This window comes from Centroberyx affinis, unplaced genomic scaffold, assembly GCF_046629955.1.
Source record: "Centroberyx affinis isolate AG114_WGS23_722 - 3 ecotype Tasmania unplaced genomic scaffold, CSIRO-AGI_Caff_v1 ptg001832l_1, whole genome shotgun sequence".
Lineage (NCBI taxonomy): Eukaryota > Metazoa > Chordata > Actinopteri > Beryciformes > Berycidae > Centroberyx > Centroberyx affinis.
Genome location: NW_027280212.1, coordinates 77473 through 89077, shown reverse-complemented (window position 1 = coordinate 89077; position 11605 = coordinate 77473). Strand labels below are relative to the sequence as shown.

General features: G+C 40.4%; 1 protein-coding gene and 1 pseudogene across 1 annotated transcript; both read right to left on the bottom strand.

The window, feature by feature from the left end:
- Window positions 1–3264: 3264 nt before the first annotated feature.
- LOC139652596 (small nucleolar RNA SNORA17) lies at window positions 3265–3390 on the bottom strand (annotated as a pseudogene).
- Window positions 3391–4553: 1163 nt separating this feature from the next.
- Window positions 4554–8515, bottom strand: LOC139652583 (immunoglobulin lambda-1 light chain-like). Its single transcript, XM_071529691.1, has 4 exons — window positions 8476–8515; window positions 8058–8382; window positions 5963–5997; window positions 4554–5070 (listed from the first exon to the last, which is right to left on the bottom strand). The coding sequence occupies exons 1-4, from the start codon at window positions 8513–8515 to the stop codon at window positions 4736–4738; spliced, it is 735 nt and encodes a 244-aa protein (XP_071385792.1). The 3' UTR covers window positions 4554–4735.
- Between the last annotated feature and the right edge of the window lie 3090 nt (window positions 8516–11605).

The window sequence follows — 11605 nt, the reverse complement described above, 5'->3', positions numbered from 1 at the left end:
GTCTTCTTGAGAATACAGGAGGTCCCTTCAGTTTAATGTCTAATAAACAGTGCTGTTCTATGATAGCAGGGCAGAGAGTCGACACAAGTCTTTTCTTTGTCTGTTAAGCTATGGTGTCTATCGTTGCTCGTGCTAAAAAACAGTCCTCTTGTTTATTCCAAACAAAACACTGTTGCTGCTGCTAGAAATGTAAAATGCATCACTTCCTGTGCACAGAGGATGTTTCACGGGAAAAACCAACTCCAGGCGTTTAGGAGAGCAAATGAACTGAGTATGGGTTGAAGCATTTATGTCAATCAGCAAGAGACAGAGAGAAGCATAACAAACAATTATTAATCAGAAAATGTCATGGATTATTACTTGAAGTTGTAACAGTGAGATTTACTGGTGATTTTATTTCATTTTTCATTGTAAAAGTGTCTTGGCAAAGCCTGTCGCTATTAAGGTCGTTTTTATTTGTTATCTGTTGGATTCATGTGAGAATCCATTAATAAGATTTAGAGGTTTGTAGCAAGTGATCTCTAACTGTACAGAGGGAATTGGTGTTGATGGTTTCAGTCTCAGTCAAGATGTGTCAGAGACCCAAAAAGCAGAAGTATTTAGTGAGGAGGTTTTTGTCATGGTGTAAATCAATGTGATACGTACTCGTTAACAGAAGTGTCCCGTGTTTTACAGTAATAGACTGCTGAGTCTCCCTCCTCCACAGAGTTGATGATCAAACGATAATCTGTTTGAGACTGATGATTAGATGTGAACTTTGGAGAGGAGAATCCAGAGCCATAATATACAGAGCTCCAGCTATGATAAAACCTCAGTACATACTGAGGAACTCAGTATGTACTGGCGTTGTATCTTGGAAAGTTGCCTTACTGCTGAGAGATTAGTAGGTTTGGAGTGTGAGGAGAGGAGATGCTGAAGGAGCAATTTATAAGATCACTGAAGGGGGGGAGGAGGAGCTTTGTCACCTTATCACAGGAAAACGTGTAGGTAACAGTTAGCTCATCAAAATAGAAATCAGTAAGGTCAAGGCATTATCCAAATACTAATTACAATTACAATTACAATTTCACATTTGGCAGACGCTTTTATCCAAAGCGACTTACACATGAGATTTGCATACAACACAAGCAAGTTTCTAGATAGGAGAGAACAACGAGAGTAAGTGCAATAGAGCTAAGTTCTGGTCCAACAGGATAAAGGTGCTACGAGACAGTGCAACAAGCTAAGTTCTGGTCCAACAGGACAAAGGTGCTACGAGACAGTGCAACAAGCTAAGTTCTGGTCCAACAGGACATAGGTGCTACGAGGGAGTGCTACAAGGCAGTGCTATGAGGCAATGCATAGAGTGCATCAATTTTTTTTTTTTTTTTTTTTTTTTTTTTTTTTTTTTTATGAAAGGAGGTATTCGCTAAAGAGCTGGGTCTTTAGCCTTTTCTTAAGGATAGAGAGGGATTCTGCGGATCGAATGGAGTTTGGCAACTCGTTCCACCACCGGGGAACCACAGAAGAGAAGAGTCTGGCTAGAGACTTAGGGCCTTGCTGTGGTGGCAGCACCAGGCGCCGCTCCATGGCAGAACGTAGTGAGCGGGAGGGAGCATAGACCTGAATGAGGGAGTTCAGGTAGGTCGGAGCCGTTTTGGTTATTGTTTTGTAGGCGAGCATCAAGGACTTGAACTTGATGCGGGCAGCAACTGGGAGCCAGTGGAGGGATATGAATAGCGGAGTGACATGTGCTCTTTTGGGCTGGTTGAAGACCAGACGCGCCGCAGCGTTCTGGATCATCTGCAGAGCTTTGAAAGTACAGGCCGGGAGCCCTGCCAGTAAGGAGTTGCAGTAGTCAAGGCGTGATATTACAAGAGCCTGTACCAGGAGTTGTGCTGCATGCTCAGACAGGTAGGGTCTGATCTTCCTGATATTGTATAGAGCAAATCGGCATGACCGAGTAACAGAAGTCACATGCTCCTTGAAGGTTAGCTGGTCATCAATCATGACACCCAAGTTTCTGGCAGACTTTGTGGGTATGAGCTCAGTTGATTCGAGCTGGATACTGATTTGTTGTTGTATAGAGGGACTGGCTGGGATGACAAGGAGCTCAGTCTTTGACAAGTTAAGCTGAAGGTGGCGTTCCTTCATCCAAGCCGAGATGTCGGCGAGGCATGCCGATATCCGCGCCGAGACTGTGGGGTCGTCTGGCGGGAACGACAGCAGGAGCTGGGTATCGTCAGCATATGAATGATAAGAGAAGCCATGTGAGCGGATCACTGCACCCAATGAGGTGGTGTATAATGAAAAGAGAAGGGGTCCAAGCACTGACCCTTGAGGTACCCCTGTGGACAAGAAGTGGGATTTAGACACTTCCCCTCTCCAAGACACTCTGAAGGATCTCCCTGAGAGGTAGGACTCAAACCAGCAGAGGGTAGATCCTGAGAAGCCGAGCTCAGCGAGTGTGGAGAGGAGGATTTGGTGGTTCACCGTGTCAAAGGCGGCCGATAGGTCAAGTAGCAGTAGGACAGAGGACTGACCGGCAGCTCTAGCTGATCGCAGTGTTTCTACTACAGACAAGAGCGCAGTCTCGGTAGAGTGTCCGCGTTTGAAGCCAGACTGGTTGGACCGCCCGCTCAAGTGTTTTGGAAAGAAAGGTGAGTAGTGAAACCGGCCTGTAATTATCAACCTGAGATGGGTTGATGGGTTTCTTTAGTAGCGGGGTAACCCGGGCTTGCTTAAAAGCAGTGGGGAACACACCCGCTGAGAGTGAGGAGTTAATTATGTTCATTTGCTTTCAGATTACTTTGCCATATTTGAGGTGTAAAGGTACTATAGATAAGAAAAAAATAAAAATGACAAAGTTCAGTAAATGCTTTTCAATTTTGCATCCAAACACTAATTTCCTTCCTAACCCACATTTTATAAAGACACAGAACGCCTGCCACTGTTTAAACGGCCTGCAAAGTTTCTTGCTTTCACTTTAAAAGTACTTCCAGAAGTAATCCTCTAACCTTTCCCAAGTATTTGTAATCAGAATACATCATTTTTAGGTAAAAAAAAATTGAATACATTTCCTTTTATTTGTATTTAGTTACTTCCCAACTCTGCATGATATCAGACATTCTCAGTTGTGTGGGTCTCTTATTTTCTGTGGAAAGAATAAATTGATGTCATCATCATTTTCTCTTTTTCTCACACAAGTAAGTCAGGACTATGGTTATGACAAGTAAAAAAAGAAAAAGACAGTTGGTCAATTCTGGTGAAACTCTATTTGTTGGTGCTATCAGTCAGTTTGAGCAGCCCAGCTGTTGTTGGAGCCGGTGCAGACGAAGCCCGTTGACTCTCTGCCACCTTTTGACTCAGCCTCCACACTGGCAGCTGGACTGCAGCACCTCTAGAGGCAGGTGATGTGTCATCATGACACACCTGATACTCATCAGCTTACTGCTCCCAGGGTCAGAACAAAGCATGGAGAAGCAGCGTTTAATTTTTAAGCTCCTCATGGCTGGAACAAACTTCCAGAAAATCTGAGGTCTGCCTCCACTTTAGAATCTTTTAAATCAGGGCTTCAAACTTTTCTGTTCACCAGGGCTTTTTAAGAAAGGCAACACTCATCTGCACTGTAATATTTATTTATTTTTATCTTTTACATTTTCTTTTAAATGTGATTTTACTTCACTTTTCACTTTTCTAATCTTCTTGCACCGTGTTTTTTATCTATGTCTTTATTTTTATTTATGTAAAGTACATTGAATTGCCGTTGTGTATGAAATGTGCGATATAAATAAACTTGCCTTGCCTTGTCTCGCCTTGCCAAGCTGTCTAGTGTTGGAAACAAGCTTTGGCTTTGCACACATGTACAGTGCAATGGATTAATGTTATTGATATTGTATTAATGCTATATATGCTTCAAATAAGCCAATATAAATATTAACAATAAAAAATCTACAGATGTGTTTCCAGTCAGTTGCTGCCACTCATATATTAGTGAGAGCCGAGACTCAATCTCTGCATTTGCATGGAGCTATAAATAAAGAGAGGAGGCCAGCAGGTGCATCCTGGGAAGGCAGGGAGGGAGGAGTAGAGAGGTGATGCTTCACTGACTGGGAATGCAAAGTCATCTGCAGTTGCTGCTCATGTTGGATGATTTTTTATTTTTTTTAACCATTACCAGGCTTTTCCAACCAGTTTGTACCATCTGTGCATGTGTAGATTTTCACAGTGAATTTATCTCTATTGTCATGTTGTAGTGTACAGTGACAGTGATATATCAAATAACATAGGTATTGATGTATGGAAATATATTTTATTTCCTTGTTATATTGTGAAACAAACTGTTTGTGTCCACATTTGAAAATATATTACGTGTTGCATTTTATTGATAATTGTAACAACAGGCTAAACGTTAATTAATTGATTAAAAAGAGATTGTAGTACAGTCTTAATCCACATTTTTGGTTTAGATCTAATTTCTCTTGAGTAACAATGAAATACAAACTTTTTTTTTTTTTTTTTTAAATCACACTGCTTTTTATTGAATCAAACTAAACAAAATACAGCTAAGCCAAAACATCTTGTCGTCCTCCTATAACTGTAACAATATTTATTACAGGGACAGAGACACAAGTCTTACAAAATTATTTTACACATTTCTTTCTGAACATCAAGATTTCTAATGTCTAAACCTTGTAATGCCCAAACAGCACAAGCAAGAAAGAAGCATATTTGAAACGGTAATTCTGGCAGCCTACTATTCTTCAGTGGGGCAGTCTGACTTCTTGATGGTTTTCTCTGAAGCCTTGGAGCCCACAGACACTTTACATGTGTAGACCTTATCCTTGTTCCAGTCTGACGTCTGGATGGACAGATAGCTGCTGATTTGGAAAGTCTGGCCTGGTTGCTGAACAGCGGTGCTGGTAGAGACCCCACTGCTCACTGAACTCCCATCAGCCATCCAGGTAACATCTGCAAAACCCAAAGACGGACTGGGCAGACTGGCCAGACAGACCAGAGCGGCTTTGTTGGACTGGAGCTCATCACTGGACGGAGGGAAGACTGTCAAGACAGGAGGAGGGAGGGTGGAGCCTGCAGGAGATGGAGACATTCACCAAGACAATCCACAAAGTCAGGCATTCACTATGGAAATAGCATGATAATCTATTTTATTAATGGATTATTTGTGTTCACAATTTGAAATAATGACTTTGAAGAACTAAACCAGTTTGCAACCAAGTGTCCAAACAAGAAATCTATTTTGGAACTAAATAATCTCCAATTCATCACTCAGTTCACTTCAGTTCTGAAATACAGAGGATAAATTCTGTGAAAGTATTATCAACTTGCAAACCAATATATTAAGTTACTTACTGTCCTTTTAAAATCAGCATAATTAAATATAATTTATTGTAATGTTATCAGTCATTGTGTAAAAGTACAGTAGGTGCCACTTTTATCAAACGGTGGCTATTTCACAACTGAAGAAAACATATTTTCATACACAGTCAACATACATAGTGATTACTTTGTCTTCTTGAAAGAGGATATAATTCAATCAGAATTTAAGAGTAACTTTTTATTTTACCAGATTAAAGCACAACTAATTATTGCTTAATACCTTAGGCTAATTACTGTTGACAAAATATTTAATGTTGCTAAATTGGAATTGCAGTGAGGAAAGCACTTGAAATAAAACTTGTGTAAAGTAGATGAATTAACACAATCTTGAACATGTTTAAATTCCACTACAATAAAAAACTGTAGAAAACTGTAGAAAAAAACATTTCAGATATTGTGACCCATGGCACATTTTTACTATATCTGCTTGGTATCAAAGCTGATGTAAAAGCTTCAATTATCATGCACTGAACATAAGATTTACATATTTGAAATGATTTACACATGACTTGATTATTTTCTACTAATGCACTAACAAAATAGGAGAACTAGCATGTATTATGAGCAGTTAAACAGGACTCACCTGTCACAATCAGCTTGGTGCCTTGTCCGAATACCACAGTGATTCAGTTTGTACACATGGCCGTACAAAAACCTCCAGACTCTCACTAATGAGGGGAGTGGAACTGAAACTTCCTTTTCAGACCAATCTAACTTTCACTGTCAACATCTCATTCCCTTCATCAGTGAGCCTATATTCCAAAGCACCACTGGACTTCAACATTGACTCTGAAATCTCTGCTGCATCCTTTTGTTTTCATGGGAATGTTTAAAGTCCAGATTTGATCATTGAAATCAGAGTGATGATGGTGATTATGATGCTGTCCTTGATAAGAGCCTCATTCAGACAATCCAGCAAAGTTTGTTCCAAATGTTATGTGGATGGAAATATTTAATGTGCTCTTGTCTCTCTAGAGGCTTTTGTTCAGCATCCTTTCTCTTTTGTTCAAGGTTTGCTGTTTTGGCTTTGTTTGATTTTGCTCAGCATTCATAAAAGCTGTAGTGAGACTCATTGAGGTTTTTGTCATGGTGTGAATCACTGTGGACAGCTGCAGTAGCAGAGGAATCCCATGTCAGACAGAAATACTCAGCAGAGTCTCCTGCTTCTGCCTGCTTGATGATGAACTGGTAATCTATACTTGATAAGGATTTAGAGTTGAATCGGTCGGAGGAGAATCCTGTTCCAAAGCTGGGTGATGTGTGAGTATGGTAAAATCTCAGAACATACTGAGGAACCCCACCAGGAACCTGTTTATACCAACTGACATAATGTCCATCATCTCTCTCAATGTTGCAGCTCATAATGACCTCTTGTCCTGTAGAAACTGTCTGGACAGCAGGCGTCTGGGTCAGCACTTTCACTCCTTCAACATCTGTCAACATACACAGAAAAACACATGAGTGGAAGGGTTATGGCTGAAAATATGGCCTGGAAAAGGAATAAGAAATAATAACTTACATGTTAGAGCAGTGATGAGAGTGCAGAGGATCCCCAGCATGTTGTCAGTGTGTGGTGTAAACCTCCTTACTGTCCAGCTGAGAGATGAGCAGCACTGGAGTGTGAGGAGAGGAGAGACTGAAGAAGAAGCTTATATGGACAGAGGAGAGGAAAGGGGAGGGGGAGGAGTTTCAACACTGAACAGAGTTTTCATTAATAAATTAACTACATAATGTATTTGATTTCACATCATGACCTCTAATCATTCCATTCCAAACCTCTTATTTTATACATTGTTGTCTTCATGAGAATATAGGAGGTCCCTTCAGTTTAATGTCTAATAAACAGTGCTGTTCTATGATAGCAGGGCAGAGAGTCGACACAAATCAAAAATTCTAAATTTCATAAGACTTTTTGAAATTTTAGACTTCCCAAACTGGCATGCTACATATTAATCCCAAATTATTTTGTTTAATCATTGGGAAGATTTTTGGTAATAAGTTTTCATTGCTGTGGTGTTTTTGCACTGCACTTCCCAGAGATCTCTGATCAAATAATGTTGTCGGTGCTGGGAAGTCTTTTTCCTTAAATTTTCTGTTGATGAAGACTAAATTTGTGTAGTTATCAGTCTTTTCTTTGTCTGTTAAGATATGGTGTCTATCGCTGCTTGTGCTAAAAAACAGTCCTCTTGTTTATTCCAAACAAAACACTGTTGCACTGTTAGCAATGTAAAATGCATCACTTCCTGTGCACAGAGGATTTTCACAGGAAACACCTACCAGACTCCAGGCGTTTAGGACAGCAAATGAACTGAGTATGGGTTGAAGCATTTATGTCAATCAGCAAGAGACAGAGAGAAGCATAACAAACAATTATTAATCAGAAAATGTCATGGATTATTAAGTTGTAACAGTGAGATTTACTGGTGATTTTATTTTATTTTTCATTGTAAAAGTGTCTTGGCAAAGCCTGTCGCTATTAAGGTCGTTTTTATTTGTTATCTGTTGGATTCATGTGAGAATCCATTATTAAGATTTAGAGGTTTGTAGCAAGTGATCTCTAACTGTACAGAGGGAATTGGTGTTGATGGTTTCAGTCTCAGTCAAGATGTGTCAGAGACCCAAAAAGCAGAAGTATTTAGTGAGGAGGTTTTTGTCATGGTGTAAATCACTGTGATACGGCCTCATTAACAGAGCTGTCCCATGTTTGACAGTAATAGACTGCTGAGTCTCCCTCCTCCACAGTGTTGATGATCAAACGATAATCAGATTTTGACTGATGATTAGATGTGAATTTGGGAGAGGAGAATCCAGAGCCATAACGTACAGAGCTCCAGCCATGGTAAAACCTCAATACATGCTGAGGAACTCCTCCTGGAACCTGTTTATACCAGCGAGCTGAATCATCAGTAACAGTCCCCAGGTTACAGTCCATGGTGGCTGTCTCTCCTCTCCTCAGCGTCACAACAGGAGGCTTCTGTGTCACCACCGTCACACCACTCACACCTGGGAAACAACAAGATGACATGGAGTCAAGAGAAACACACAGGCTGATGAATCCAACATGAGGTCAAAGCTGCAGTAAGTCAGCCTCCTTACATGTTAGAGCAGTGATGAGAGTGCAGAGGATCCCCAGCATGTTGTCAGTGTGTGGTGTAAACCTCCTTACTGTCCAGCTGAGAGATGAGCAGCACTGGAGTGTGAGGAGAGGAGAGACTGAAGAAGAAGCTTATATGGACAGAGGACAGGAAAGGGGAGGGTCTTAGCCAAGAAACGTTATAGTTCTAAGGAAAAACTTCCTATGAAAAAAAAAATGTGTCTTTGATATAAGAAATAAAAACATAATTCTTGGAATGATCCAGAGTAGAGAAGTTTTAGAAATAATTAAATGGTGATTCTGAATTTATGTTTACAAGTGAAAGAAACAGCCACAGTGACTGGGGGAACTGATCGATAGTTGGTGACCTAAGTCCTAGGTTAACAACATGGTAACAGTTTTACATAGTGGTTCCTCTATATTTTAGAGGCGTTGAATAAATAACGTTTGATAATAATTTCTGTCTTCCAAAATAAATCTGTAGTATACCTATAGAGCCTCTACAGCCCCATAGAGTTGTATAGGCTCATCCTGATTGGCTGAGCACATCTGTGCAAATTTCAGTGCTCTGAGGCGACTAGATGAGTGGTTCAACCAAAACAGCCTGTTAGAGGGCAACAGCTGAGTCTTCTTACTTCACATTACTAATGATAACACTACATTTTTGTCAGACTGGGCATTAGATGTGAAGCAGTCAGAGGAGAAATCAGAGCCAAAGTTAAGGAAGCTATGGTAAAATCTTATTACATATTGAAGGATTCTTGTTTGGAACATATTACCAAGATACAGGTGTCATCACTGGCAATATCAACAGTAAAATATTGGCAGCTGAAATCTATTCAAAAAAAAAAAAAAAACTGAAAAACTCAGCAGGTTGCCTAAAGGTTAGAGAAACAGGACTGTGATTGGAAAGTCACTGGATCAAATCTCCAGACGGGTTTGGAAAATGTGGTGGAGGAAAGTGAAGATTAACACTCTTCCCTTCCTCTGCAACTACTGTTGAGGAGCCATCGAGCAAAGCACTGAAGCCCCAGTGGTGCTGCTCACTGGCCAACAGAAGAAGACTGGTTGTACTGGGAAGCTTGCAGCTGTGAATGTGTGAGACTGTGAGAATGTGAAGCAGAGTGTTGCTGAATAAATACAGGTAAAAATTAAAATAGAATTTGAGAGAAAAGCCAGTTTAAAATGAATATTTTAATTGCATTTGTGACCAGGCCCAGTAGGAATAGGACATTGTCCTGTACCACCTATGGCCTAATACTCAAGAAACCAACCAAAAACTTGGGCCTTACCACAATGTTAAATTTCAACGATTACAGACAGAGCGGGAGACGTGCATTCAGGTCACACAAAATATTTATTTAATTTGCTGTAGGGGAAGAGAAAAATGAAAGAAACTAGAACGAAAACAGGTTAGTCCAAACAATAATCTCTTTACTACAAAGAATAAATACGTATAAAATGTTGACTGATACAGACTGTAGCAGCAAGTAGAGCTGTAATTAAAGGGAACCATCACTAGGTGGCAGAGTGAGGGTAGGGCGCGTACTGCAGGGAGATACTACAACACCAGTAAAGACACACCGCGCATGCACAATACACCACTTCAAACTTGTACAGTGCAGATCCAATGAACGCTATGTGAAGATGGTAACTGCAAACTTAAAAGCACCACACCACATGTAGTGAAGACAAACTAGGACCCAGTCTACTCCCTGCAGTGCTGTCCCTCTGCTCAAGGGATAGAAAGGGATACAAATGAAGCCTCTAGCATGAGGTTATGAATGACACAGTTGGTTCATGGGCAAACATATTCTTTTTTACAATGCATACAGTCACAGTATTCAACCATATAAAAATCCAGCACTTAAGCAGGAATTGGTTCACAAAACAGTATAACACAGACAATAACCACATGGCTATTTGGGTAAAACAGCTTTTAATGAGACAATTTATCAAATAAAAACACTAAGCAAAAGAGCAGCCTGGCACTGGGTCCTGCACGAAGCCTAAGCTATGCTTTGTGTGAGACAGAAGGAAAGGGTGACTGGCCTATCACTGCACTGCCTGTGCCTGCCACAACCGTCATAGGCTGACAGCACGGGACCAAGCCTGGATCCTCACCATAGGAGCACACCTCATAACCACTGGGCTACAGCACAGACCACACAGGAATCACCAAGGGAAAAGCCACCCTAGAATCTGCATCAATTGTATTGCAGGAACAAGGCGAGGTACACGCCAAACCTTTGTCAGGCTCAAACAGAGGAAGACTGACTGACACACCTGTCTTTATAAAGGGGAGTGGACCGCTCATCAGTTCCAATGACCCAACTACTAAAGGCGGTGCCTTCCACCTAGCAGCTATCACACATTGATGCATCTATGATGTTAAAACAGTGATGACAGAGCAGAGTGTCCCCGGCATGTTCTCATTGTCCAACATGAACATCATCTGAATAGTGGAAGAGAAGGAGGAAGACGGTAAGTGTAGTCAATGACAATTTGAGATCAAAGTAATCCAGCGCACACCGGGATTGTTCAAATCGACTTTTTTAGTTTAATTCATATAAGATATTGGGGCGAACAACGCGTTTCGCATTGTGGCTTCTTCAGGTTCGCTCTTCACTTGATTGGCATCAGGTGTGGGTTTACAAAGACTTTCTGTGCCAACAGGTGGTAGTAATTACAGATCATGTGACAACAGAAGTCATCACTATACATATCACAACATCAGTTTTACATTACTTACTTACAGTATTTGATGAAAAACACACAAGATAACGATAACAAATACAACAATAACAAATATCAACATGGTCAAACTGTCAAAATTGATTTACTGTATATTCATGTGTAAATCAACAGGGAGGCTTCAGCTTCAAAGTCACTGATGATTCTCCTTGAGAAGATTTGTGATTGCTGATATACAAAGAGTCTCATTTGATAATGAGAGATCCACCATTTCAAAAGTGCGAATCTACTCTGATAAACTGATTGATAGCAAACAGTGTAAAAAAAAAAAAAAAAAAAAAAGTCCTAGTTTAACAACATAACAGTTTTGCATAGTGGTTCCTCTATATTTTAGATACACTGAATTATGAACTTTGGGTAATATTTCTTTTTTTCTTG

Coding starts and splice junctions, on each gene's coding strand:
- LOC139652583 (XM_071529691.1), bottom strand. CDS start 8,515: ATGCTGGGGATCCTCTGCACTCTCATCACTGCTCTAACAT. Junction 8,383..8,475: donor TCTCATCACTGCTCTAACAT/GTAAGGAGGCTG, acceptor GTTGTTTCCCAG/GTGTGAGTGGTGTGACGGTG. Junction 5,998..8,057: donor GACAGCTCTGTTAATGAGGC/CGTATCACAGTG, acceptor CTGAATCACTGT/GGTATTCGGACAAGGCACCA.